This window comes from Tricharina praecox, assembly GCF_024521635.1.
Source record: "Tricharina praecox strain CBS 144465 chromosome Unknown BZA05scaffold_15, whole genome shotgun sequence".
Classification (NCBI taxonomy): Eukaryota; Fungi; Ascomycota; class Pezizomycetes; order Pezizales; family Pyronemataceae; genus Tricharina; species Tricharina praecox.
In genome coordinates this window covers 403,278-430,007 of record NW_026250417.1, presented here as the reverse complement: position 1 = coordinate 430,007, position 26,730 = coordinate 403,278, and the positions used below count along the sequence as shown (strand labels likewise).

General features: G+C 54.8%; 7 protein-coding genes and 1 non-coding gene across 8 annotated transcripts; 5 read left to right on the top strand and 3 right to left on the bottom strand.

Moving 5' to 3' along the window:
• Positions 1 to 189: 189 nt before the first annotated feature.
• Positions 190 to 1,993, bottom strand: BZA05DRAFT_400681 (uncharacterized protein). Its single transcript, XM_051483916.1, has 3 exons — positions 1,653 to 1,993; positions 1,440 to 1,575; positions 190 to 1,318 (listed from the first exon to the last, which is right to left on the bottom strand). The coding sequence occupies exons 1-3, from the start codon at positions 1,708 to 1,710 to the stop codon at positions 553 to 555; spliced, it is 960 nt and encodes a 319-aa protein (XP_051338675.1). The 5' UTR covers positions 1,711 to 1,993; the 3' UTR covers positions 190 to 552.
• Positions 1,994 to 2,164: 171 nt separating this feature from the next.
• On the top strand, positions 2,165 to 2,526 carry BZA05DRAFT_400680 (uncharacterized protein). The gene has a single exon (XM_051483915.1). It carries the CDS (start codon positions 2,239 to 2,241, stop codon positions 2,458 to 2,460), a length of 222 nt encoding a protein of 73 aa, XP_051338674.1. The 5' UTR covers positions 2,165 to 2,238; the 3' UTR covers positions 2,461 to 2,526.
• A 567-nt stretch (positions 2,527 to 3,093) lies between these two features.
• Positions 3,094 to 4,611, top strand: BZA05DRAFT_354556 (Protoglobin-domain-containing protein). The gene is made up of 3 exons (XM_051481365.1): positions 3,094 to 3,626; positions 3,691 to 3,968; positions 4,039 to 4,611. Exons 1-3 carry the CDS (start codon positions 3,542 to 3,544, stop codon positions 4,513 to 4,515), a joined length of 840 nt encoding a protein of 279 aa, XP_051338673.1. The 5' UTR covers positions 3,094 to 3,541; the 3' UTR covers positions 4,516 to 4,611.
• Positions 4,612 to 6,361: 1,750 nt separating this feature from the next.
• Positions 6,362 to 7,136, top strand: BZA05DRAFT_400677 (uncharacterized protein). Its single transcript, XM_051483914.1, has one exon. The coding sequence runs from the start codon at positions 6,774 to 6,776 to the stop codon at positions 7,116 to 7,118; it is 345 nt and encodes a 114-aa protein (XP_051338672.1). The 5' UTR covers positions 6,362 to 6,773; the 3' UTR covers positions 7,119 to 7,136.
• Positions 7,137 to 11,004: 3,868 nt separating this feature from the next.
• BZA05DRAFT_66935 (uncharacterized protein) lies at positions 11,005 to 14,393 on the top strand. Its single transcript, XM_051488546.1, has 4 exons — positions 11,005 to 11,181; positions 11,311 to 13,285; positions 13,454 to 13,555; positions 13,612 to 14,393. Exons 1-4 carry the CDS (start codon positions 11,177 to 11,179, stop codon positions 14,233 to 14,235), a joined length of 2,706 nt encoding a protein of 901 aa, XP_051338671.1. The 5' UTR covers positions 11,005 to 11,176; the 3' UTR covers positions 14,236 to 14,393.
• Positions 14,394 to 14,697: 304 nt separating this feature from the next.
• Positions 14,698 to 14,771, bottom strand: BZA05DRAFT_t205. Its single transcript has one exon. It is a non-coding gene; the product is annotated as a tRNA-Val (tRNA).
• A 758-nt stretch (positions 14,772 to 15,529) lies between these two features.
• Positions 15,530 to 16,633, bottom strand: BZA05DRAFT_66908 (uncharacterized protein). Its single transcript, XM_051488545.1, has 3 exons — positions 16,561 to 16,633; positions 16,027 to 16,496; positions 15,530 to 15,975 (listed from the first exon to the last, which is right to left on the bottom strand). The coding sequence occupies exons 2-3, from the start codon at positions 16,483 to 16,485 to the stop codon at positions 15,679 to 15,681; spliced, it is 756 nt and encodes a 251-aa protein (XP_051338670.1). The 5' UTR covers positions 16,486 to 16,496; positions 16,561 to 16,633; the 3' UTR covers positions 15,530 to 15,678.
• Positions 16,634 to 21,470: 4,837 nt separating this feature from the next.
• Positions 21,471 to 23,622, top strand: BZA05DRAFT_400660 (uncharacterized protein). Its single transcript, XM_051483913.1, has 3 exons — positions 21,471 to 21,666; positions 21,722 to 21,886; positions 22,324 to 23,622. Exons 2-3 carry the CDS (start codon positions 21,785 to 21,787, stop codon positions 23,404 to 23,406), a joined length of 1,185 nt encoding a protein of 394 aa, XP_051338669.1. The 5' UTR covers positions 21,471 to 21,666; positions 21,722 to 21,784; the 3' UTR covers positions 23,407 to 23,622.
• Positions 23,623 to 26,730: the final 3,108 nt, after the last annotated feature.

The following is a 26,730-nucleotide window of genomic DNA, read 5'->3' as shown; positions in this document are numbered from 1 at the left end:
ACACTGAGTAACGCTTGAACGAGATATTCGGGTTTGAGAAACCGTACATCATATTGAGGTAGTATCCAAGTGTCCACTAGCTGTCTTTAGGAGGTGCAAGAGATGAAGGCCAAATTGATTCCAAGGATGGGCTAGGCTCGTGGGGAAACATCACGGCGGGCTAAGCTAGGTAGTAAAGTCATGGAGAATGGGTTATCAAAAGCGTGGAAGAGAATGAATGAATTAGATACATTTGTCCCTAAGGAAACATTGAAAGTCACAACGCAATTATGTATTTTACACATCATTATGCAGCACTCGCGTAAAAAAGAATTATCAGATGTGAGCCCAAGAACTTTTAGTATAGAGGTAGTAGGATGTAGTCACCAAATGGTGTGAAGAAGGACCGAGATGACGAGAATGTGGAAAATGGAAAGGAAATTGAACCCCCAGTGCCACGTCAGGCCATGAAGAAAGAATGAAAAAGGGAATGCCAACCGCCCAGACGCCCAGAGAAAAGAAAACAACCCAAAGCAAGGAAAGCCCGTACAGAGTGCCGCAGTTGCGTTGTGTTTACCACTTTCCGCGAACCAGCACTCGATTCACTCCGTCTCCGCCACCACGGTACGGGTATTGGTGGGGGTATTGGTCATCCTCCTCGGCGTCGACGAACTGGTGGTGGTGGTGCTTGTCATCCTGGTTGGGGGATCGAGACCTTCCGTCTTTATCGGTGTTGGTCTTCAAAGCGCCGAAAGACATAGGGTTCTCCTTCGTCGTCTCCCAGCCGCCGGTCATGTACCTGCGATCGTGAGGATCGGGGCTTCCGGCGCTACCGTTGCCGTAGGTATTATCGCTCCAGCGAGCACCACCACCGCCTTTACCACCACCACGAGCTCCACCACGGCCTCCTCCTCCACCACCTCCTCTGTAACCCAGATCTCCACCGCGACCCCTCGGATGCTGACATCTATTCCTCGGGACAGAAGGATAGGGTGGAGGAGGAGCAGAGCTGGCGTGAACGACATGCTCGGCGAATTGATGGGCGAGCCTTGCTCCCGAGCCCTCCTCGTCAAAGGCGTTTCCCAAGACTTTGCAAATCATATGGAGCTCTCCTCCCTTGTGAATGGTGGTCTTCAGGACCCATTGCTCGAGTTGCGGAGAATCGGAGTAGCTTGATGTCGCCTCCGGACCGGCGACGGAAAACTGGCAATCGGCCAGCTTCATGGAAACTCGGAGTCGCTCCTCATCGCGCTCGATACGGCACAGAGTGGCCGGGCAGGAGATCTTGTACTTGTTTGACTCTAGGGTCATGGGGAAGCACAAAGATAGGAACTGAGGACTGTAGCGGACGTCGTTAATAATCTGATACGAGAGGGCAGCAAACGAGGGGAAATATTATGGTGTGGAGAAAAGCGGAGAGGGAGGGAGGGAGGGAGGGGGAGAAAGTGTGTGTGACTTGCTGAGTAAAGTAGGCTAATCGCAAGGAGTTCTTGCTGTGGCTCGGGAACAGTTGCTGGTCGAGAATCTGGCAATCAACCAGAGGGACGGTGCGGCAGACTCTCTCGGAGGTTATGGCAGTGGCCGGATTGAACTTGTCTGCGGAGTGGTAAGCAGAGCATGGCGAAGGTGAATGGCAACAAAGAGAAAGGAGAGAGATATGGATTGATACGTACCTGTTCCTCCTCCCGGGGGGAGAGGAGCATCGCCTATGTATGTGTATTTGCAAACCATCTTGTGCTTTTCGTATAGCTGTGAAGCTTTGTTGCTTGGGCGAGTGGTGGCGGGAGCCCAACTTGTTGCTGCGTTGAGCTGCTTAGTGGTGATAGCAGTGAAGTATCGTTGTCGCCAGGAACGCTTCACACGATTGGAGGAGTGGGGAGGTGTGTAAAGAGGTCGGAGGCGGACGGATGTGATGAAAGGGAGGGATGGAAGTTGTGGGAACGAAGGAGGAAATTTATGGTCAGGAAGAGCTGGTTGCGTTGGCGCAGTGTAAGCAGGGCGACTGCGATTGAATGTCGATGGTTGTGTTCTGTCACGGAAGCCAGCAGAAACTTGCACTCCAGGTATTCAGGCGAGTGATCTGAGGTGTCGCCAAGCCACCCACGAATATCACGAGTGACGAGGGGTCTAACTGCAGTTGCCTTAATTCAGGCCAACTTCACTGTTCTTTGCATCATGCGGCTGTGGATTCCGTGTTTGTCGCCTAATCTTTTCCAATGCAAGCCGCTGACTCCGATCTGGGAAAGCTATTCCCGTGCAATGATATCAGTCAAGGCTCTAGGTACTGAGGGAGCGCGGAGGCAGAGGCGGCTTGGGACCTCTGTTGTCACTACTTCTGTCTTCCTGTCGTTGTTCTCTATCACCACTTCTCATCAGTTCGTCAGTCTCATCATTACTCTCTTTATCAGTCTCTTCATCAGTCTTAATCAGTTCCTCAGTTCATCACCTTGTATCAGCACCGCTACGTTACGTTTTCTCTGAAGTTTTTCTAGTTTTGCTGCTGCTGCTGTTTTCTACAATTGATCGATTTCTCTTTTCACAATCACAGACACAATGAGGCCAAAATACTGCTGGGTACCGCTACCGCAATCCGGTGGCTAGTATTGAAGTAAGCAGGAACAATCAACTATGTCGACCGAGCCAACAGTAGAGTAAAACCCCCAGTGTTGGATACGGTACCTATTCCGCGGTGACTTGGATGGCACTCTGCTCTCAAGCCGTCCCATGGCTAATAGCTCTCCATAGATCTACACTCATCGCCTGTCCTAAAACCCTTCTACTAAAGTCCGAGTCGCAGATGATTGCTGTGAGGAAGACGAAAAGGATGAGACGACTCGTTAGTGACTTGTGATCGACGGGGATGCTCTCGGATAAACTGTGCAGTATCTAGCGGGAGATTCTTCGAAATGATGAATTCTGTTGTATGTGCTTCCCCAGAATCCCCGCAGCTATTTTTGATGCCCACAAAGCCAGAGCAAGAAGGAAGGATGTGATTGTCACAGATCCAGATAAGATAAGAAGCATCCATCACGGTAACCAGGGTCCCACCGGATGATCATCCCCCACCCTGCGGCGTGCGCCGGTTGTCAGGATCCGAGAGTACTCAAAGCTTGGGATCAGCAAACATGGCGAAGATCAGGCAATACCTGACCGCGCCACCTAGCGCAAAACATCATCCAGCATCAGCCCACACGCGCGACAATATCAGCCCACAACACCGGTCTATGGAACGGCAGCAGCGTCATGTCTGTCCTCGGGGCGAAAAATTCGAACGACAGAGAGCTCCTGTTTCGCCCGCGGCGTCGCTTCGGGCGGACTCGTCTGTCAGACGAACAACCCCGCCAGCCAGTGGTTTTCGTTTTAATGCCTCGAGTCATGCGTCCTCGCGATCACGGGTGATGCTGGTATAAAGACGATGTCTCCCCGTCGTGGTCTGCAGTTGTTTTCGAGTCACTATCATCACCGTCGCCGCAAGCGTTTCGAGCTCATATCCACCCCATTCTCGCCGAATAGACATCCATAGCCGTTGCCCCAACTAGGAATCCTGACAGCTTTGGCAAACATGGAGCACATCGACAGGAAAGAGCTGTATACCAGCTTGGCTGCGAGAATCCAGTACATCCATTCGTTCCTCGACTTCAATGCAGGTTTGCAGCCCTCGAATCCACCATGTTACGGACGAGCAGCTGCTGATTGAGATCCCACCTGCAGACGACGTTCAGGCATTGACTGTTGGCGCCAAATACATCCGATCCCTCATTCCGGCGGTTGTCAACATCGTCTACAAGAAACTACTGATGTACGACATCACGGCGCGCGCCTTCACCACCCGATCGACATCATACGAAGGTCCCATCGACGAGATGCCAGACGAGAACTCGCCAATAATCAAGTACCGCAAGATGTTCCTGCGAGGCTACCTGCAGAAACTATGCTCGGACCCTTCCAGAATGGAGTTTTGGGAATACCTTGACAAAGTGGGAATGATGGTATGCACCCCGTCCCCTCCTCCCCCGCTCCCTCCGGCTGCCCTTTCCCTTGCTTACACTTTTTCCGCAGCACGTCGGAATGGGCCGTAAACACCCCTTGCACATCGAATACATCCACATCGGTGTATGTCTCGGGTTCATCCAGGACGTAATGTTCGAAGCGATCCTGTCGCACCCGCGGCTGAAGCTGGAGCAGAAAACAGCCATCATCAAGGCGCTTGGTAAAGTTCTCTGGATCCAGAACGACCTGTTCGCGAAGTGGTACGTCCGTGATGGCGAGGAGTATGCGGGCGACATGGACGATCCAGAGATCGAGCAGGAGGGGTTCCTGCATGGAAAGAGGATCGTCGACCCGGAGAAATTGAGTGAGGAGGATGAGAGCGATGGTGGTGGATGTCCGTTTAAGGGCATGGCCGCGCAGACGGCGGCGGCGGGAGAGGCCTCGAAGATCCCCAAGGTCGTGCCACATATCACACCACGTCTAGCTGCTGGGTTCACGAGAACCGCGCCGGTGGAGACGAAACTTCCGACTCCTCCGGTGGTCTAGCGGGGTGCTGCATAGCTGGGTTGGATTGGGTTAGGCGAAGGGCGGGGGCGTTTTGTATTCGTTTCTGCATACCTAGGCTTCGTTAGATATATGAGCACCTACTTTTATCTATGCTTGACCCTGGTGATATCGACGTGCGCAACCTACAAAGAAGCTGCTGAGCAGATGGTCAATATGCGCGATGTGGATGATGATCCAGTAAACTGGGAGTGATAGGAGAGAGAGAAGTAAGAAAAATGCTACGTTCCATCACCTCCACCCCACCGGGATGCCATGGCCCATCCCCGTCTGGGGTTTTTTGTTTCATCATCGTAGCATTCGACCTTTGCAGATCATAGCTGTGTACACGTCCGGCTCCACCCCACTGTCTCCGACCGCTGGCCACGAGCCCGATGTGGGTTCCCTATTGCCCTCCGCCCGGCCCATCCGCGCATAACAAAGGGAAAGATAGAAAGAAAGAAGAACAAATGAGATGACAAAATGGAACGGAAAGGAAAAGCGTCAGTCTTTTCTCAAAACCCGCCTCAAATCTCCCTAGCCAACTCCTCCAGCCTGTCTAGACCATGGCGACCAGACGGTTTACCTCGTTTTTTGTTTAATCAGTAATTACTTGCGACCTAAGTAGATCATGGCAATATATGTACACATTTCGGTTCCCCGCCATTGTCCGACCCGATGGCGGTTTATCTCTCATACATAGCAACTGGAATTTCCCACAGTAACAATACAGAGACGAGTGAGATGCCGTGAGTGTGCACGCTCGGAACTCCCCGGCCCCAGGCTTGGGACATCACGGTAATCAGCTGCTGGAAGTGAATCATTTTTGAAGTCATAGGCTCTGGGGCTTAGTTCCTAGAGTGCCTTAGTTATCAGTTCAATATGTACCTGGGGAAGAAATAGGTACCGAGCAAGCCTACCACTGAAGGGGTCCTACGGAGCTGGAGGGCTGGAGGTCTCAGGGCTGGCGCAGCCTCGTAGGTCATCAACGAACACTGGTGACTGGTTTGTTGAGCGGACATTCAGCCTGCCACTTTGGTGATCATTGGATGCGCCTGGTGGATGGTCAGCTTAAGTATGACTGGTCCTGACTCCAGAGGCAAGGGCCAAATAGCTATTCTACCTAGAATGAGAGAAAGTCTGGAAGTTAGAGAGAGAGAGAGAGATCTTCCTGTTTTATTTCGCATCCAGCCTATCTAGACTATGGCGAACCGTAACACTCCTTTCCTGCCCACCCTGGCTGGCCGGGGGTTAGGACCCCGTTACCAGCCAGCACGATGTGGCGCCGCTGCCTACCAAACAAAGAAAACATACGAAATTACACCACGAAAATTTTACCGCCCATCCTCATCTCCTGCTTCCTCGCACCGGCCACAGACATAGTACCCTGCTGGGCACTCTTGCTTTGCCCCAGATGCGATGCTTGCCTCCTCCTCATCCTCGTCCAGGTCTGCTGGTGCTTTCCTCCCCACATCCGCCGTTCCCAGAAACTTTAGGATTGCCTCGCTGCACCGCTCGTCGGCGAACAGCTCCGCTATTGACCACCTCTCTTTCCTTCTCTCTGTCTCCTTCCAGACCTTCGTCCACAAGGCTTTTCTGCTGACTTCTCCACCGTGAGCAGTTTTTGAAATCTGGAAGTTAATTTCTTTTAGGCTTCTGTAAGGACGTAGCGGGTGAGTGATCATGACCCAACATGAATAATCACTCTGTCTTCCTCGGAGCGGCCATTCATGTTGCCGCCTTTTGTTTTCGGCTGGTCTGGATAGGTAAATATCTGCTAACATGTTCTCATTCATACTTACACGGTGGCCGTCGATAGATGTGTAGAGGCTCGTTCACTTGGCGTAGGTACTCTTCTAACTTGCTCTAACATCTAAGCCCGTACTTCTTCTAAGCCCGCACTTATTTCCAGCCCATTGTTCTTCCAAGCCTGTTGCATAAGCCTGTTCCAAGCCCGCACTTCTTCCAAGCCCGTACTTCCTCAACGACCATCCCTCTGAATGCTCTATCGCCGGCTCACGTTGATAACCAAGTATGTGTATACAAGAAGTTAGAATGGCTTGGAGTTATGAGAACATTGACAGCCTCAAGCTCGTATGACAGACGCCCGCTGGAGGAGGGGGGAAGATGTTCCAGGTTCCACAGTAAGTACGAATAGCCATTGAGGCTGTCGTAACCGCCTGGCGTACACAACACTCAGGAGTCCGGTCTTTCAAACCGAGTGATACAAGGTGACTGGCTGAGTACCTATCCCCACATCTATGATAGGTATCGCGAGCTCCCGCGCACCGTACTCGGCAGCGCTGATCTATGTACTATTGTACAAGCCTGTGGACTGGGCATACGCCGAGTGCGTGAGTCCTATGATCTCCTATCCAGTCAGCAAAACCCGTGAACCAGAGCTCATGCACCCATGCACCCACGCACCCCCCCAGACTCCCAGAGCCAGAATTAACTACTACCTAGGTATACTACCTATACGAACGGCGAGCCAGTATCGGCCCGCCGTCCAAGTCCGTTTCCGAATGTTTATCTCGCACTTCATCTTCCGTCCTCTTCCCTCCCGATCTCCCAAGCCCCCCCCCATAGGTATGTGGAGTACCTAGCTAGATAGCCAGTGGGATGAGCTCCAGCTCCAGCTCCAGCTCCATCCATCCATCTCATCCCTTACCGAGCTCCCCAGCTCCACATCGCGGCTCCTCCAAGCTCGCGGTCGGTGAATGTAAAAAAAAAAGGTTGGGGGCTTGCAAGTTGCAAGTTGCAGGGGTCGGGGGGGATGATGTCACTCAGCTTCGCTGGCATCGGAAATTGCCTGCCCGCCTACATGCTACTCTAGTTCACGGGGGACAGCCGAGAGAATGTTCTTTCTTCGACTCAAGACTCAACTCAACTCAACTCAACTCCCGTGCAGCCTGCAGGAAAAGCTTGCGGGAGGGGAGGGGAGGGGAGGGGAGTCACCTGTTGATCTAGAGTGGTCTGACAACACACGAAACAGCCTCCCCCAGAGTCGGGCGGCGGGCGACGGGCGGGCGGGCAGGGTGCGGGAGGGTTAGACATCCTGGATTCCTGGGCCTTGGATTTTGTCGCTTTGTGGGAGGGTGGGCTGATGAAGCCTGGAGGGCTGGATGTAGAGTAGGGTGTCGGTATTCTAGAATGAATGTCGAGGATTGAGACGCGTGTATGTATGTAGGTTGTCATGGCAGAGTTGTTTGACTTCTCGCCGTTGGATGGGTATGTAGGGAATGTAGGGTATGGGAATTGGATCTCCTACGTGGGTACGTGGGTAGAGTACAGTACGTGGGTGCTCCGGCCGGTAGTTCGACTCCCGCGATGTCTAGATTCTAGAATCTCGCACCTCTCCCTCCTCAAGTTCTAGAGTCGAGCTTCCTTCCTTCGAGAGCTCCCCACTCCCCACTCATCATCACCATCCGCATCATCATCATCCCCATCATCACAATCTGAATGGCTGGCTATGTAGGTGATGTCGAATCGCGCAAATACATCGATCGGCAAGCAATACAAGGATCAGGATGGTAGGAGATGCACCTCAACGTGGCCAGCAAGACTCAGCGCGTACTTAACCCCAGCAGCATGCTGGTGAAACAATCGGGTAACGCCTAGCAAATCGAGCTTTTGGGATTTCGGGAGCCGCGTAGTTATGTAGAGAGGAGAAAAATATTTCGCCACTCAGCCTTCTTCGCGGCATGAGGTACTCTAGGTACTTCTCAGACAGGTTCTGATTCGTTGGGGACTTACCGATGTCGGAGCTCAACGGAAGCTCTACGATTCGCTCGCTGATGAAGACAGCTCGAGCCATGAGTGTCTGTGCGTTTGAGACTCCGTTTCCTCCGGGAGTGACTGGTTAGCGGTGGGACAAACAGCTCTGTACATAGGGACAATAGAGTGCTCAAGCTTCAGCGACTGCCAAAGTGCAGGTCTGGTGATCCTGGCCTGGTGTGTCACGCAGGGAGTGGCCAGGAAGCAGGACGGGAGTTGAGTTGAGTCTGATGATCGTACATACAGCCGACCCAAATCACTCAATCCCATCTACCACCACTTTCACACCCTCTGCACTTCCACAACTCTCCGTAGAATCACAAAACTCAAAAGCCCAAACTCAAACTTCATCCGGGCTAAAGTTTTCCTCCAACAATCTTCGTCACAATAGGAACCGGATGTTCGTACTTGCACGGTCACGGGAGGGCGATTAATCCCGTACTTTTAGTATTCGACTCAAGATTTCAGCTCATCGTCAGTGACCCCGAAACCTGGCTGGAATCGTATCCAAGATCTCTTGAAATTTAGCCCAAGCGTAAAGTCTCCCAATGCGTATATTCAACGAAAGCACTGGGCATCACAGCTGGCATATGGCGGACATGGCATCAGTGCAGTACCCGACTTCGGTTCACCCTCCAGCCCCTCGTGTGGATTGCCGTTGTATGATACGAGGAGTCCTAGGAATTGGCCTAAGGAATTATCGGTGTATTGTCTATGCTTCGGATGCAAGCAGAGAACAGGCGATTCAAGAGTAACGACCTTGAATAGTGGGCATACTCCACTGCATCCTTGGCCTGTTAATGGGTACAGACAGTTTCGCATCTGTAGTATAGTACCGTGTAATTGGGGAGGAAGTTAAGCTCGTAAACAGATCCTGCGGGGGAGCATGCCACCGGAGGCTGAAGCGGCGGATGTAATGTGGAGTTAGAGTGGGGAAATGAATTGTCGTCGTAGTCATCGTGAGGATGGAACTTCATGGAAGTCATGATATATACCGTCACTGTTATCCGAATTAGGTACATATCATACGCGGACTATTTCGAGAAACTGCAAGAAGGTTAGCTGGAGAGCGGTGACGGAGTGTACGAGCAGCGACACTTCCTTTGTATGGGAGCCGGCCGGTGCTGCTTTGTAGCTGCAGGAGTTCGAGACTCCCAATCGACTTGGCTTTGGCCGTTTGATTGGCCTGAACGCTGAGCATGAATTCTGCGTGATGTGCAGATTGACAAGCCATGCATAGTCCCAGACTGTAGGCGAATTTAATGTATATCATCTGGCCGACCGCGCCCGCTCTTCCCTTCCATTCCCTACCAGTCCAGTACTTGCAGCTGCTTTTTCCACTCCCCAGAAAAAGAAGAATAATAACTATCACTTGATCTGCCCATTGTAGGTACCTCCGTCGCGTCCATCGGCAAACAAGCTTCACTGCTTCATATCTTCTCCACCGGCAGCGAACTGGCGCTTTTATTCTTCCCGAGCCCATCTCTGAGCGGCAACCGAGTGTCCTTTTGTGCTTCCCGAGCCAATGAATCAAAAAGAAAGTCCATAGTGCTCGGATAGGATATAGTGTCATTATTTCACCTGCATCCTTCGGAGTGTCGAAGTCCTTTGGCCTTCGAAAGAACCAACTGCGGCCATCGCCCATCCGTGAATCCGGTTGGGACACGCAATCCGAGTTCGAAGTTCGAACCATTTCTGAAGAAATCCTTCGCCTTCAACCACTCTCCGCCCACATCGCCTACCTTCAACCTCTCCACTCACATCGCCGCCGCCCGACTCGACTGCGGCAGGGACGGGCGTTCCGTTGGTCTGATCTCATCACCCCGCCTCTACGGGTTGCACTGCATCCCTTGGCGTTTTTGTTTCCTTTGCAGGTGAGCGAACAGCGAATCAACGCCAAACCCGATCCCCTTGTCCCCTCATTCTGTGTTTGGTGGCTCTTCTCGCAATCGTGCCCTGTCCGCGCGCTCCTTAGCATATTGTGTACGGTTATCTGGGAGCTTGAGGACTGGAAACGGGAGAAATACATACCAATCGTAACGATTGAGATGCGCAGACGCTAAAAGATGGTCGGTCGTGGTTCCCGCAGGTGGCCTCGTTCTCTTTTGTAAGCGTGATCCATCGTCGTCCTGGTGCCTCGCATCGCCTGCGACGGATATCCATATCTAGTGCGGAAGTGTCCTAGTCGCTGGCGGAGAAAAAAAAATCGAGAGTTCGGCGGGATTCACCCTGGCGGGGGAAGGGGGACGGGGGGTTGTACCTACTTAGACACTGGTGAGCGCATATCTTTCTTCCTGCCCCTCGCCTTGCCAACTGTCAACCTCAACCGTCGCCGGACCGCCTACCCTCTCCATCAATGGCACACAAAATCCGCGGAGCTTCCACTTACACATAGCAGAATCAGCAGTGTTTATCCTCTCAGTCGCACACGCCCATCTCCTTTTCCTTCCACCTCGCCCACCCTCTTTTGACGCGCTCAGCCAGCATTTTATTCGGCTGCAGACTGTTGGGCGACATCTAATCCCTATTCGAAACCCCCCCATCGATCGGTCTCTTTGAAACCTCTAGACACCTCAGTGGCCCCGACGACTTCCTCCTCGAACCGACTCCTATCCCCATAAAGAGGCCAGTTCCTTCGTTCGCTACAGCGACGAGGCAGAGCTCGAAAAGAAAACGCCCGTCTCGTCACGGTTGCCGATTGGGTTCGATTGTTAGTGTCTCTCTTCCGTGGGAAGCGGAAGCATCCCTAGGATTTCGATTTATATCTCGTTTCGTCTCCATCTATCGTTTATTTCTGGTCTGGACTGTGGCTTGCTATCGCCGGTCGGTCCCCTACCCCGCGAACTTCCCTGGATAAGCGATAAAAGCTTGAGTTAAGCTCGAAACAATGCCGTAAGTAAACAAACAAACACTCCGAACCCGAACCCTGGCCTCAACCTCAACCCAACTCAACCCAACCCAACCCAACCCATCTCAACGTGCCTCGGTTTTCGGAGGCCGGCACTAACACAAGTGCCGTAGTATCAATATCACAATAGATCATACGTCGACTACGAATGGCTCGTCGTCTTCCTCCCTCGGATCCGAGGGAGACGAGACGGCGAGCAGCGGTGTGAACGTGGCGAGCCATCGTTTCGGCCACCCGCAAGCCATCCCATATCTACCTCAACATGCCCATTCGCATCACTCCGTAGGACACCATCCGCACTACGCTCATCATCCCCCCCATCCACGCACAGAATACTCGACAAATCATTCGGGGGATTCGTTCGAGCAGGACGGGGATGGTTGGGAAGAGGTAGGCGAGGACGACATCGTGCCATCGGACTCAGCGTCTCGTCCGCGTACTTCCAGTCGGTCAGCTCCTATTCACCGTGCAGCGTCGCGCCGTATGAGCCCCCATCGTAGTCACCATGCTTCTCCTCCGACCACCGCGGCGCGGTCTCACCGTGTCAGTGCACGACACCAGGCGGCAGCTCCTGCACCAACCACTCCGGCCCACTCGTCTCATTCCGACAGTGATACCGAAGAGATCCCGACGTACGGCCGAGGCCTTGCGTCGGCTCCTCTTGGCCCTGCACATGGTTGGCCGCCTGGCGCTACTCCTGCTTATGGGCCGTACGGTATGGACCCGCGAGTAGACCCTCGAATGGATCCTCGAATGGCAATGGATCCTCGGATGGACCCGCGGATGGACCCTCGGATGGCGATGGACCCTCGGATGGATCCCCGGATGGACCCTCGGATGGCGATGGACCCTCGGATGGACCATCGTATGGACCCTCGAATGGACCCCCGAATGGCCATGGACCCTCGTATGGATCCCCGGATGGACCCCCGAATGGACCCTAGACATGATCCTCGACACGATCCGCGACATGAAGCGAGGGACCCTCGGGATCCTCGCGATCCCCGAGACCCCAGAGACCCCAGAGACCCTCGGGATCCGCGGGACCCTCGGGATCCTAGAGACCCTCGCGCTGCGGCACAAAATCAGTTTGCGCTTGTTCCAAGCAGCCAAGGACATTACTCGCCGATGGGTGCTCCTCCTCCAAACCCTTTCGATCCTCACGGTTACCCTCCGCACGCATACCCAGGACAACCACCCCATCACCCGGCGGCCGCACATCCAGGACAAATCACACCCTATCATTACGGACAACAGCCACACCACGACCCGCGCTACCCTCCACACATGCAAGATCCACGGCACGACCCACGACACGACCCACGGCACGACCCACGGCACGACCCCCGCCACGATCCCCGCCACGACCCACGACACGATCCCCGTCACGACCCACGCCAGGATCCACGACACGATCCGCGGCACGATCCACGCCACCAAGACCCGCGACACCACGACCCACGACACCACGACCCGCGACACCCCACCTCTCCACTCTCTCCTCGAATGCACCAGCAAAACATGCAGAACGGCATGTATGGTTCACCTTACGGTTCTCCATACGGTTATCAACCATATGGACCCTACAACCAAGGCTACTTTTCTGGCGCATTCTCCGGCCATCCGGGTCATCCGCAACAGATGATGATCTTGGGTCCTGGTGGGCACCCAGTCCCTTTTCCTGGAACAGCATCGCCTGGTGGCCCTGGAAGCGACACTGACAAGCCTCCGGAGAAAACAGCAGCAGAGTTGCAGGCTCAGGAGCGACTGGAGATGCTCCAAGCTGAAAAGAAACTTCGGCAGGAGATGCTTGACGACGAGAGGAAATGGCACTTGGAAAAGATTGAGCGCCAGAGGCAGGCGGAGGAGGATGCTAGGCAACGGGAGGAGGACGCTCGGCAGAAGAAAGAGGAAGCTCGGTTGAAGGAAGAGGAAGAGGCACGCGCGAAGGCCGAGGCCGAGGCGGCGGCGGCAAAAGCGAAGGAGGAGGCTGATGCGGCTGCCGCTAAAGCAAAGGAGGAGGCTGATGCGGCTGCCGCTAAAGCAAAGGAAGAAGCAGAAGCGTTGGCAGCACAGGCTCTGGCCGAGGCGCAGGCAAAAGCGAAGGCTGATGCCGAGGCTGCAGCTGCTGCGGCCGAAGCTGCTGCCGCTGCCGAGGCTGCAAGGCAGGCAGAGCTTGATTTTGTCAGGGCGGAAGCAATGGAGGCGGCTACGCTCGCTGCTGTGGCGGCTGCTGAAGAGAGGGCGGCCAGGGAGGCTGCTGCTGCGGCCAGGGCGAGGCAGAAGGCTGTTATCAAGTTCCGTGACGCGGTTGGAAGAAAGTTCTCATTTCCCTTTGAGCTCTGCCGAACATGGAGTGTACGTATATCGCTCTATGACACCATTATACGATTGAAGCTGACATCTGCAAACAGGGTATGGAAGAATTGATCAAGCAGGCGTTCCTTCACGTGGACCTCATCGGACCCCATGTGATCGACGGACACTACGATCTTCATGGGCCCGCCGGCGAGATCATCCTCCCGCAGGTGTGGGAGTCCGTGATCGAGCCGGACTGGTTCGTCACCATGCACATGTGGCCGATGCCGGAGCCGCCTCCACCACCTCCACCACCACCACCACCACCTCCGGAGCCCGAACCAGTGCCCGAACCCGAGCCTGAACCCCCAAGGGAGCCAACCCCTCCACCTCCACCTCCTCCACCTCCACCTCCGGAGCCGGAACCCGCTCCTGCCCCCCCTCCACCAGCTCCCGAAATCGTGGTGGTCGCTGAGCCCGAGCCCGCTCCTGCTCCCCCACCGCCTCCCCCTCCTCCTCCTCCTCCGCCTCCCCCTCCAGTGGTCGAGATCATCACCATCGCACAGCCCGCCTCGCCACCCCCACCCCCTCCTCCCCCGATCGACGCACCCCCGCGCCGCCTGCCTCCCATGGTGGTCACCGCACCCGACCCACACCCACCGCGCCCCAAGCCGCAGCCCAGCATCCCGCCGCTGCTCATGTGGACCGCCGGCCGCTACAACAAGAGCCGCAAGCGGTAAACTAACCTTCCACACTTCTGGAGGACACATTTACCGAGTGGATTTCTTTGGTTTTGGTTTTGGGGGTTTCTCTTTTCTCATCTCACGGTTGTCTTGTCTTGCTTGTCTGTTTGTCTGTTTGTCTGCTTAAGGGGCGAGCATTTACACGGGCTGGGCTGGTACGTAGTAATTGGGTTTCCATTTTCTTTCTTTGTAGTTAGGGGAGCTTTCCTTTCATGTCATGCCATCTACTGTACTGTACTCTTCTCTACTTCTACTGCTACGTTACGACTTGATGAAGTTCCTTTCCTTTCTTTTTTTCTTTCTTCTGCGTTGTTTATTTTATTCGGTAGTTACGAGGGAGTCGGAGTTTCTGTGCTTTTGCTTTACATACGATATCCATTGCTTTTAAGGTTAGTGTGCTCTCGGAGAAAAAAATGGGGAGATGTAAGGAAGGAGGGCGGGGAAAAAGGAAATTTGTGATGACTTCACCCAGGCTCGATCTGGGGACCTTGTGTGTGTTAGACACATGTGATAACCAACTACACCATGAAGCCATTTTATATGCTACAGTGTAGAAATTTGGAAATTTATGAGTAAGGTGCATTGAATGGGAAGAGGTTGACGTTCAAGCTCAATGGAGGTTGGCAGAAGGTATTGTCGCATCGTGCGGCCAGAGTGTTGTGTTGTAGTTACAAGCAGCGATTGATGTTTGGAGCGTCCATTCGTGATGAATAATAAACACAACCAGCTGCAGCAGAAGCTTGAACCAGAATCACTGTTGGAAGACCGTAGCTATTGCGGCACGGTAACGTTGAACCAACCCACATTCGTACCGATGATATCGGACCGGGCCGTGCCATGCGACACCCACCAACCCACCCACCAACCCACCCTGCCCCGTGAGGCTGAACTCTTTCGCCGCCAATGGCCTATCGTGATTCTCCATTCCCACCGAGTAACAGTGGGCACTGGGACACGCAACTTCTTGCATCAGCCATAAGTCGTTAGGACTCAGTCGTCAGCAGTCCGGGCGCCGTCGGAAATAGTTAGCTGTTCGTCGTCGTCCTCGTCCGCATATATACTACATAGAGGATTGTGGATGAGCCCAGCGTCCTTGTGTCGTGGTCGTCCTGCGGTGGGAGGGTGGTGGTGGTGATGGGAATGGGTGATGGGGGGTGGGTGCGAACCGCACTTCGAGCTTGGATTCGGGAGTCAGAGTCGGAATTAATGGGGTGAGGCAGGACTTAATTCGTCATGTACCACGCCCGTGAGGCTGTAACATCTACTACCTAATCAACATGCGATCCCGCCACAAAGTTTCAACTCGATCCTTCAAGCACAGCTAGCCATGAAGTTGAAGGAGGATTTACGCCCTCGCAAAAATGTTTATATATAAGCAGCCGTCTCCAGCGTCGACCCAACCCAACCCATCATCTCATCCCGCCAGTCCAACGGGAGATTTCAACACTGAAAACTGCGAACGGGTATATACAAGCTCTCCCGAAACCTGCCACAAAACCATAACATCTGCCACACAATCACAAAATCGGCATGGAGACTGGGGGCTTGCACCACCGCACGGAGGAGGACTCTACCCCCAACGTAGCAGCACATACCCCACCCGGGACAGCGGCGGAGGATGGAAAATTTCCCTGTACCGGACTCCCCATTCAGCAACGAGGAACCACCGCGCACTGCACAGGCCGGCGTCGCAAACCACGCACGCGGGGGAGCAGGTGAACCCGCAGGACCTCCATCCTATGTAGGAATGAGTGAGAGTGAGCGGAAATTTGCAGGGCCAGAACAAACAAACGGAGTAACATGTAGCGAATGTTTTGCCGTTGAACTGGTCCTGTGTATCGTATCCGCCTTCATTCTGCCCGACCATATATACCGGACACTCACTCGTGGAACAGTACCGGAATGGTGGACTGATTGGTGGTAAGTCTGGCTGTTCTTTGGAATTTCCGTTTCGTTCGTCGTGTGGGTTGCGATGCGAGGCTGTCTTCTGTATGATGTCTTGCGCTTCATGGCGGAGGCGGGGCGGGGTGGTGGTGGTGCGAAGCGGTCCTGGTGGGCGCCATAGCCATAGGCGCCGGTGTAGGAATGGGGATCGAAGATCTCGGGCTCGGCGAGCTGCGGAGAAATGGTGGTGTAGTCGCGGTACATGCCCGAGCTGGTCATGCTCGAGGGACTGTCGAGTGATGAGTCGAGCGACGGGGGGCCGCTGGGGGAACCCGGGGCGGCAGGGGCGCGAGGGAGTCGCATGCGGCCGCCACCTGTCTGCGTGTTCGGGATTAGAATGTGGGAAGGATGTAGGGGTAGAGATTGGTGCCAAATCACTAGTTATCTAGGTAGGTAGTCAAGCGTTCGTTGAAATGCTCCAAGAGCCACAGGACTTCAAACTTCGCATGGGCCGGTAACGGCGGGGATACTAGAAAGTTAGTTGGACAGTAAATTCAACGCAATTGTGTGGAGCCACATAGTGGTACTGGCAAGACTCATCCAGTGTTGACGTCGACGTTGGCTGGGGTCAACAGTCCAAGGTCAATGGGCATTGGGAGAAGGCAAGACTCAAGACTCAATCCGGTGTGACGCCGCACGTCAAGCACCACTTCTACAAGGCTGCAACTTCTGGTACTAAGTAGTACCGACAAGACTCATCCAGCGTTGAAGTTGACGTTGGCTGGAGCCGGAGTTTGGAGTCAGAGTCAATTGGGGGAGGCAAGGCTCAATTTGTCATGTACTCGGCCTGTAACTTCTAGTACCCAGTAGTACTGACTAGTACCGACAACTTACAAGACTCATTCAGCGTTGACGTTGGCTGGAGTCGGGAGTCGGAGTCGGAGTCACGACGGATCACCTCACCTCGACTTTCCAAGTTCCAAGCTCCGTTCCGCACGGCTGCTCCCTGGCACATCCCGCTCCGAACCTACCTTTCGCTGTGGTCCAGACGGATATTCTCATACACTCTCTCTATCTCCTGCACCGAACCAGCTCGCAGCTCGCATGCAATTTACTGATTCCACTAAAAAAAGGTCGTTCCGAATGATGCGCGTATGATCGACCAAACAATCCTAGCTCCAGCCCACCCTCCGAATCGTGGGTCATAGGCAAATCCCGTTTCTATGTATCTCACTCATCTCACCCGTCGACAACGCATACTCTACACTCTACACTCTCCACCTCTCCACCCATTGGACCATTCCGCAGCAGGCTGGCGAACCAGTATTATATTAAGAGCTTATGACTCAAGCCCGTATTCCAACCCACGACTCAGTCATCGCGAGCGGGGTTTACATATGTAGGGTATGTAGGCGGGCGGGCGGGTAGGCTGCACTAGAAGGGTAGGTATTGGCGTCTACATACATACAACGCACGCATCAGGCTGAGCTGAACATGCGCATTGTCTGCGCACTAGTGCAGTGGTGCTCCTCCGAGTGCGGCGGGCTTGGTCAGTCCGGTTCGTCTGGTTCGGATTTCAGCTGGGCTAGTGGTGGGTGGTGGAGGACGAGAACTACATACATACGATCAACGAAAGATTGTTGAAAGTTGAAACATCGGATCATGATGGGCGGATGGGCGGTCCCCCACAGAACCGCTGATTGCGAGTCACGAGCTTAGGCATCTTCGGACAAAGTTCTCCCCATCCCCCATCCCGCATCGTCTCCAGACTCTCCAGGCTGCAGACTCTCCAGACTCCACTGGAGCTCATCCCATCTATTTATCTCTCCCACCCACTACATCTATCTTTCCCTAATTTTTTCCCCCCGCCTCCCGAGAGGGTGTGTGCAAACAAAACAAACAAACAAATCCTCCTTGCTTCCACATCCATCCTACCTTACTTCCATCCCACATCCCACCTCAATTCACTATCCCCACCACCATCCCATCCCACCATTCCAACCCACCACCCCATCCCACCATCCCATTTCAACCTTAAGTAGGAAATTAAAAAAAAAAGGCGCACCTCTTCCCCCCTTCCTTCCCTTACATGAACGTGAACATGAGCATGAAAACATCGGATGGCGCGGGTGAACTACTACATACAAAGAAGGAAGAAGGGTCTCATCGATAAACCATAAATCACCAGACCAGACCACCGATGGTACATAATAGAGGCGAGACATCTGCCGACTATCACTCACTCACTCACTCACGCATTCGAAACGGTTTGCTCTCCGAGGAGCGGGGACGGGGGACATAAGCAAGAGCTACCTATGTGCGAAAAAGTAAAGATCCGGGCGGAATCCGGATATCGAATGGAATCGAATCGATGAGGAGCTTAGGTTACCGATATATGAGCTTCGTTGCCAACTTGTATGTATGCCCAGGTATGTAGGAATGTAGTCGACAGCTGCCAGTTAGTTACATATGGCGGCGGCCTTGGTAAGGTGACATTCCGATTCCAGCTACTACGCCAAATCTTGCTGGTTGCGATTGCGATCGTGTGCATGATACATGTGCAGTGAAGTACTGTGCAGTACCGGTTACGATAAGCCTTGTGGTGGTGGTCCGTGTGCGTATCCGTGGGAGAGAAGCTTCAACCTTGCTCTTGCTCTTGGGTAGAGAGCTCTTCTGGCATACAGACCTTCTCCGGCCCGGGGCATGATCCGTGCTTTGACTCTGGCTCTCGGTGGCAAACATGATGAATGGGTATGAACGTGATTATCTCGTGATGCGTTGTTCGAGTACGTTAATATAGCGAGTAGGAATATAATCGTACCCTGGACAGTACGGTGGAGTGTTGTATGTTGTAGTGGTGCAAGTGATCAGATACGAATCCTGATCCGCAAACAAAAGCTATGCGGGGTTCCGTCCCAGTCCCAGTTGCTGCGGGATCAACAGCGCCACAGCTACCTATGTAGAGTAGGTACGGCAAAAGCACGAGGCACGAGGGCGTGCACAGATAATAGAGTGGGTTGGATGACTCTGGTGCAGCGGTGCGGCCGGAGCCCCGAATTTTCCTACCTTCCTCCTAACTAGCCTTGGGGGGAGGGGGGGGAATAGAGTGAAGAACTTGAAGATGAGAGCATCCCACGTTGTCGACAATATATAGCAACAGTACGGTAGGATGTAGCGTCGTGCGAGGAGGTACGTAGGTTATAGGTATCATGACGTCCTGTCTGTCTGCCTGTCATAACTATCATATGTAACCCCTCCTCCCCTCCCTCCCATCCGCTCCCCTCCCCTCCCTGGAGTATCCCCGTATTTGTCCGATGTTTATGTTTATGTTTCCATCCTCTTGTTTCCACCGTCTGCACAGTGCACTGTGCAAGCACAACTTCATTGGTCCAGTCCACGGACGTCCAATCGGAAATTGTCGTATTCGCCAGTTCAATGCGGAGAGTGGACATGTGCTGCAAAAGTCTGCAGTTTTTCGTTCTGCAGGTGCAGTGCAGTGCACAGGGGTCTCAGGGTTGTGTGAGTGGTGGACAAGCTTGTTTCCGCAGCTTGTAGATACGAGAAGGACACCCGTAGGGCCTGGGACGAGTGATTATCAATGGAAGGCTCTGATTTGGCGGCGGGAGAAGTCTCAAAGAATACGAATGGAAGCATCAAAACTGCGGCTGAAGTGGGCGGTAACCACTCTACTATTTTACGCGGTGATCGCCGCGTAGCGACTCCAGAGTCCAAGCTGAAGGAACTTCCCGAGCGCTGCTACCGGCTCCCGGGCGGTGCTCAATTTAGCACAGCCCTGAGCCTGGCAGTTCAACAAACGCCTGTAGCATTCCTGGGTGGCTTTTAAGGTTTTGTTTCACACTGGCGACTGCGGAGCCAATGTCGCAGCGATTGGGGGATGTCCAGGAAAAACCAAACCGGTGTTCGGGGCGGGGACGACATGTTCGATGACTATTCGGCCGCAATACAGACTAGAGTAGATAACCTATCATAGTCGCAGCCGAGAAGCCCGGCGGGCGCGGGCTGCAGCAGGACAGCAGGGCAGCGGCCGCCAGGCTCCAGCCTACCGTAGAGTACCGCACCTACTCTACCGGGGCGCAGCGCGGCGGCCTCAGTCGTGCATGTATGCATCGTAGATTGGAGTGAAGAACGCCCCGCGAGGCCGCACCGGCACCGCACCGGCTGAAGAAGTAAGTGGGTATCAGTATCAGCATCAGTCTCTCGAGTGCGGGACGAGTGGGCAGCGGACAGCAACAGCCCCCCAAGTAGGCATGCTCGGAACGATGCCACCACTTCCGGAATTTCGAAATTTCGAAGCTGACCAACGTCGCGGAATCGGCAGGCTGGCGGTGGCGGCGCATGTAAATATGTAGCGAGGCGGGTTGCTCATTGGAATTTGGGTTTCGGTCGGTCGGTCGTTTTGGTGGTCGAGCTGGCCCTGTGGATTTGGCCATATGGATTATGCTCAGTCGGCTGGCTGTGGTGAAAACACATATTCTTTATCGATCATCTTTCCCTGTGTAGGATATTTTTTCATTTGTTTTTTTCTTTCATCCTTTGCGATTGACGATTGACAACACGCGACCTGCATTCCGGTCCCGACCTCTACCTATCATCGAGCGAAACAATCTAGAAACGTCGGTGTAGCATCGACTGGGTGGCGCCGGTGATGATCGCTGGGCCATGGGTGGGTGGGTTGGCCGCCGGTCGGAGTGGTGCGGATTTTGTCCGTCCTTCAGTCCCGGTCGTGGTTCGGTTACCATCGCACTTAGAATCCTAGGTAGTACTCTACTCCAGGCAGGCAGGCTGCCTTAGCCCTCCCTCTCGGTGGTATCTATGTAACAGAAGAGTCGCAATCGTCATCTGCGAGAGTATGACGGTACTGTACGCGGCACAGGTATGTACCATACTTGGATCGATATGTGGTTATTTGACTCAGGTATTCTTTTTAAAATTAAGGAGACTCCGTACAGGTAACATGATGCAGCACAGCAGCTCGCGGACGCGGGGTCGCATTTCCAGCCATTGGCGAGTCGAGGATTGGATGCGGATGTGGTGGGAGGTGATGGGGAGGGGGGGAACGGCCGCCGCTATCTCTCAGGCTGCGATGGAAGGGTTCTTTTCCTGCGCGGTGTTGAGCTGCTGCATTGCAGCGTTCATGCGAAAGCGCTGGTGAGCTGCAGAATTAGGCAACACCACCCAATGGCCACGTCGAGGGCTTTTTTTTCTCTCCGGGACGAGTGCGCCTGTGACGGCCGGGCCAGCCAGGCCAGGTGGAGGTGGAGTGAAGGTAGAGTGGAGTGGAGGAGGTGGTGGAGGTGGTGGTGGTGGAGGTGGAGGAGGTGGTGGCAGACGGGTGGCCGGCTTAGGGCGTGCAGCACGTAAAAGAATTTCCTGCCCGTTCAATCAAAAGAAAAGAGCCCCGTCCTCACCAGTGGTATGAAAGGAGCTCTATCGCCAGATTTCTTTTTTGCGTTCTTCTCCTCCTCTCCTTCTTCCCCATAGCTTCTTGTTCGCGCACTTCGAAACGGCCATCGAAACCCAAAGGTATGAATTCGAATCCAATCCTTCACACACCCCCGCAGCCTCTGACATTCTTCAGCACACCTCTTCACCACCACCACCGACCATCCCAGCTGTAGCACCGGGTTCGCAATAATTCACAATGTGCGCTTGGCATGATGAGAGGAGCAGGAGGGCGAGATCCCGCTCGAGGCCGCGAGCACGTCCTCAGACTGGCGTGCAGTATGTCTCTGCGTATCCACAGGTGAGATTCAATCCCGTGCACATTATTCGTCTATTGTTATTGTTTTGTTTGCGAATTTTATCTTTGTGGTGCTGTGGTGCTGTATGGTGCTGTGCCGCCGGCCCCCCCCACCTCCCCATTTTCCAGTGCTTATTATTATCCCCCCACCCGCATGTGCGCGAGTGACAACGGACACATAAAAAGTGTCCTCTGCCCGCGCGCCGCTCGCAGAGTCCTTGAGCACTCGCATTCCTATCTTCATACCACCCCTTGCCTTCCGATTTCCTTCACTGTGCTGCGCACTCTCCGAAATCATGTATCGCAACGCAGCATATGCCCCAGCTCCCCCGCCTCCGCCGGCCCCTCGATATGAATCGTTTCGTTCGGAATGGGCCCGGGTTCGAACACAGTGTTCTGCACATCGTGGAGAATAGGAAGCTAACGTGCATTGTCAACAGAGCTCCAACTACGCCCCATCCGCCGAATCCTCGTCCGACTACTCGTCGTCCGATGACTTCAGAAACCCCCACAGCATCCATGTCCCCGCCAACCGCGGCGGCCGCATGCGACTCCCTCGCGCCCCTGCCGCCCCGGGCTCCCCCAGCGGCCCCCCGTCGCTCGACTCATCACTCGACAGTCCCTCGAGCATGACCAGCTCGGGCATGTACCGCGACTACACCACCATTTCTCCGCAGCTCGCCGAGCCCGAGATCTTTGATCCCCATTCCTACACCGGCGCCTATGGCTATGGCGCCCACCAGGACCGCTTCGCACCACCACCCCGCCCCGCCTCCGCCATGAAGCGCAAGCCCGCACCCATGACCGTCAACGTCCCTCCCCCACCGCCAATGGCCAACATCTCTCACGAGCCAAACTGCATAATCGCTGAACCCGACAGCCCAACAACTTCGCGGCGTGGCGGACCCAAGGCACGCAGCTATCTTGACGCGGACGCACCCCAGGTGGAAGTGGTCGAAGTGCACTCCCAGCCGCCGCTTTCCCCCACAGGGCCAACCCAGGCCGACGCACACGCGCGCTCGTCTATGGTGTACCAATCCTACTACCCCCAACAACCCCCACCACAGCAGATGATGCACCGACACCCACACCATCCCGGCGTCGAAGCACCAGAGGCGCAATGGTTCGAAGACGAAGACGACCAGGAGGACTACGAGCCGATCTACCGGCGGCCGCGTAACCAGGTCCGACACATCCCCGTCGAGTCACGACCGCGCAGCCGGTCGCGGGCAAGGTCGAGAGGCGCGCCATCGTCGCGGGGGGGCGGCAGCGTCGCGGGCTCTCAGATCGAGATTATCGAGTACGAGCGACGGCACAGGCACAGACATCGGTCGAGGTCGAGACACCATAGACATAGATCGCGCGGTCCCGGCGAGGAGGAGAAGAAGAGGTCGGCGGAGCTTCAGGCGCAGATCGATGCGCTCACCACCAGGCTGAGCAATATCATGGACGATCCCTATGCCCAGGATATCATCGCGAGTGAGGGTATCAAGTTTGATGTTTTGTATTCGGCGGCGAAATAGGCTGTACTTTTTTGTATTTCTTCTTCTGCTTCTTCTTCTTTTTCACCTTCGCCTTTGAAGTTTGTTTTTTTAGTTAGGTGTATGGAGTCTTGTCGTCGCTGGGGGTTGGGGGTGGGGGGGTGTGTATCATACTTGTATCGGAAAGCAACTGTCGATGAAACAAAAATTTAAGCTGTGTTCACTCGAATCGAGTCCCGTCGCGGTGATTGATAGTAGTTATATGTGTCTGGCCTTGAGTCCCGTCGCGTTGACTGAACCCGAGATCCCCCAGGCCCACCACTGAGAACTGAGTCATGGCTGTTGCGCGCACAATCCGTGCGCACACTCTGTCGCCCCCACAACTCAACAATCTCGCGAAAAAACTCACAATGCTCAGCCACCCACCCTGGGAATCGAGCTCGAGAGGATCTTCCCGTCCCGTCCCATGAATCGCGTCCCATGGATATATCATCCTGGGAAGACGGGTTAAACGGTTAACCAGTGTACCAGTATCGGAATATGCCAGCCAAGAATGGAGAAGGGGGAACGGGGAGTGCCGGTTGGGTGTTTATTTTCGGGATTGTTCGGCGAGGTGACACCGTGACAGGGGAGGGAGGGTGGGTGATAAGGGGTGACTGCGGACACTGAGGGATCACTCGGTTCAGTGGCCAATGCGTAGTATCCAGTTTCCAGTATCAACACCCCCAGGCAGCCAGGTGGCAGGCAGCCCGCGCCGATGAAACTGGCGATCACAGGACGGGACGAGCAGTAGTCCCGACTCCTGAGCGGGAGCTGAAGGTGGCAGTGCTGTTCGAGAGCCTCATCAGCCCACTGAGTCCAGTCCAGTCCAATCCAGCCGTACATAGCGGCGCAGGCCTGTACTCAAGATAGACGAGTACTCCACTCTCTGCCCTCCACTCTCGATCGCCTGCGGGTCCGCGGCCGGCTGAGGAGCGAGGGAGGGAGGGAGGGAGCCACACCGCAGCACGCCGCACGCCGCCGCCGCGCCGACCGCCGGATTCGAAGATTCCCGCCGGATTATGGTAGGTACTGAGAAGCCGCGAAACAGGGGGGTGGTTGAGAAAGAGAAAAGGAGTCAATTGTAAGAAGGGGCCCTATCAGCAGGAAGCCCGAGAAATGCAGAGATCGCGACACAGAAAATGTAGCGACACAGAAACAACAAATGATCAGATTAACTCAGAGAATGACAAGGAAAGAAAAGAAAGAGAGGCAGGACGGCACCCCCTCTTTAAAGAGGGGCCGGAAAAAACACGTTTGGCCCACCGTATCCGGTCGGCTTGATGATGATGGCAACGAACAGAAACAATCACTTCAAAAGACAACTGGTTGCTACAGGCTGGACACAGCCCTCCGCCGCACTAAGTCCGGCTCGGCCCTTCAGGTCCCCCAGTACTGAGGGAGCGCAGAGGCAGAGGCGGCTTGGGGCCATCTGCGAACGGCGGAGAGAGGCTTGTTGAGACCTGGTGGTACCTGATCCCGAGTCCAGATCCGATGCGGTCATCCAAACGTTTACCTGTCTCTGTTGTCACTACTTCTGTCTTCCTGTTGTTGTTCTTGTCGTTGTTCTCTGATTGTCATCAGGTCATCAGTCTCATCATTAGTCTTCATCACCCTCTTCATCAGTCTCTTCATCAGTCCTCATCAATTCATCAATTCATCAGTTCATCAGTTCATCAGTTCATCAGTTCATCACCTTGTATCAGGACCGCTACGTAACGTTTTGTCCGAAGTTTCTAGTTCTGCTGCTGCTGCTGCTCTCTCCTGAATCGATCAATCTCCCCTCCCCACCCCCCCCCCCCCCCCCCCCCCCCAACCCATCCGTGGGCCCCAGTACGGTACGTCGGTACCCAAGATTCAAGTCCCAAGTGCGCGCTCTGCGGTACTACGGTACTACGGTAATCACAGCACTGTCATTCGATCCCCTCCCACTACCTCTCCCCGTACATACCGGTATCCGCACGCTCAATATCCGCATCCGCATCTACATGTTACTGTCTAGGACCTATGACATTAGGTACCTGGGTATTCTCGGTATTCTCGGTGTGTATCGCTACTGCACAAATACGCCCCCCCCTTATCCCCCCAAAAACCGGGTACTGCTCGTGTGATGGAGTGATGAACCGTGTCCGACATCTCGCTAATGTCGAACCATAGGATGCTCGCCGCCACCGCCGCCGCCGTCTCATGTCTGCCATCTGTGCCTACTCATGCGATGCCTGCAGAGCTGATGGCGGGGAGGAGGGCGGAAGGGGAAGCGAGCCCCGTCCGATGCAGCAGCAGCAGCAGCAGCAGCAGCACCGAGACATGCAATGCCGGCGCCGGCACCGATGTGGGATGGGGGTGTGGGGACGCATTTGCTTTGACGCAGGCTTGCTCCGACGCAGGAGACGGGGGGGCAGGAGCGGAGCCGAGCCACCTCCTGCAACAAGCGCCGATGCGGCCGCCGACGCCGATGCACAGCGGTTCCAGGGCGGGGCGGGGGGCGGCGAGGTTCTCCATACCTAGCATAGCCCGTGCTAGAAGCGGGCATCTCCTTGTCACCTGCTCCACTCTACACAGCAACTAGGCGGTCCGCGGGCGGGCAGACGGGCGGCAAGTGCGGCGACGGCGGTTTCATAGAGTACTCACATACCCACAGCAACATCAACGTTAGTGCTGGATTCCCCTCCACCGCCGCCCCCATGAAAGCGCCCACCAATTCTCGCCGGCCTCGAGCTCCCACTGGTTTGGCCCCGCCTGCGTTCTTCCAACCGCCACCCCTACATCATACATACAGACATACATGCATACTCGTGCATCTGTCGCGCGGCGCACGGCCTCCGCCATCCACCCCTCCGCATCCACCCCTCCGCATCCATTCCCAGTTCCAACCCCGACATACCCCGACCCGATCCCGATCGCTCGCTCGCCGCCCAGTCTGTGGCCCTGTGGGGGTGGAGTGGGGGGGGATCAACGCCGACGTATGCAGCTACCGAGTACGTACCGCTGACCAACCGCATGGCCGCAGTGACAGCTCCAGCTCCAGCCCACCAGCCCACTACTAGTAACTAAACACTGCAGCCTGCGGCCTGCGGCCCCCGCAGCGCGTACTCCATCACCATCGTTGGATGGTTGGATGAACTCATCATCCCGCCTATGCAACTTCGGACCAGAGGAGAAAGGGAGAAGAGAGTGAGAAGAGAGTGAGAATGCAATCCTTGCTGATTACCAATTAAATCCAGCCAGCCAGTGCTCTCTATGTCGGCACGGTATGTATCGTACTCTAGGTGCTCTATGTATCCACCATGACGATATGTACTCTGCCAATCCAATCGCCAATCCAAT

Excerpts from the sequence above, each read along its gene's own strand:
- BZA05DRAFT_400681 (XM_051483916.1), bottom strand. The coding sequence starts at position 1,710 with ATGGTTTGCAAATACACATACATAGGCGATGCTCCTCTCCCCCCGGGA. Across the intron at positions 1,576-1,652 it reads CCCCCCGGGAGGAGGAACAG|ACAAGTTCAATCCGGCCACT; the intron begins GTACGTATCAAT and ends ACCACTCCGCAG. Across the intron at positions 1,319-1,439 it reads CGATTAGCCTACTTTACTCA|TCCTCAGTTCCTATCTTTGT; the intron begins GCAAGTCACACA and ends CGTCCGCTACAG.
- BZA05DRAFT_400680 (XM_051483915.1), top strand. The coding sequence starts at position 2,239 with ATGATATCAGTCAAGGCTCTAGGTACTGAGGGAGCGCGGAGGCAGAGG.
- BZA05DRAFT_354556 (XM_051481365.1), top strand. The coding sequence starts at position 3,542 with ATGGAGCACATCGACAGGAAAGAGCTGTATACCAGCTTGGCTGCGAGA. Across the intron at positions 3,627-3,690 it reads GTTCCTCGACTTCAATGCAG|ACGACGTTCAGGCATTGACT; the intron begins GTTTGCAGCCCT and ends TCCCACCTGCAG. Across the intron at positions 3,969-4,038 it reads TTGACAAAGTGGGAATGATG|CACGTCGGAATGGGCCGTAA; the intron begins GTATGCACCCCG and ends CTTTTTCCGCAG.
- BZA05DRAFT_400677 (XM_051483914.1), top strand. The coding sequence starts at position 6,774 with ATGATAGGTATCGCGAGCTCCCGCGCACCGTACTCGGCAGCGCTGATC.
- BZA05DRAFT_66935 (XM_051488546.1), top strand. Across the intron at positions 13,286-13,453 it reads CAGCACAGGCTCTGGCCGAG|GCTGCTGCTGCGGCCAGGGC; the intron begins GCGCAGGCAAAA and ends GCGGCCAGGGAG. Across the intron at positions 13,556-13,611 it reads AGCTCTGCCGAACATGGAGT|GGTATGGAAGAATTGATCAA; the intron begins GTACGTATATCG and ends ATCTGCAAACAG.
- BZA05DRAFT_66908 (XM_051488545.1), bottom strand. The coding sequence starts at position 16,485 with ATGCGACTCCCTCGCGCCCCTGCCGCCCCGGGTTCCCCCAGCGGCCCC. Across the intron at positions 15,976-16,026 it reads CGCTACATGTTACTCCGTTT|GATGGAGGTCCTGCGGGTTC; the intron begins GTTTGTTCTGGC and ends ATTCCTACATAG.
- BZA05DRAFT_400660 (XM_051483913.1), top strand. The coding sequence starts at position 21,785 with ATGTGCGCTTGGCATGATGAGAGGAGCAGGAGGGCGAGATCCCGCTCG. Across the intron at positions 21,887-22,323 it reads ATGTCTCTGCGTATCCACAG|AGCTCCAACTACGCCCCATC; the intron begins GTGAGATTCAAT and ends CATTGTCAACAG.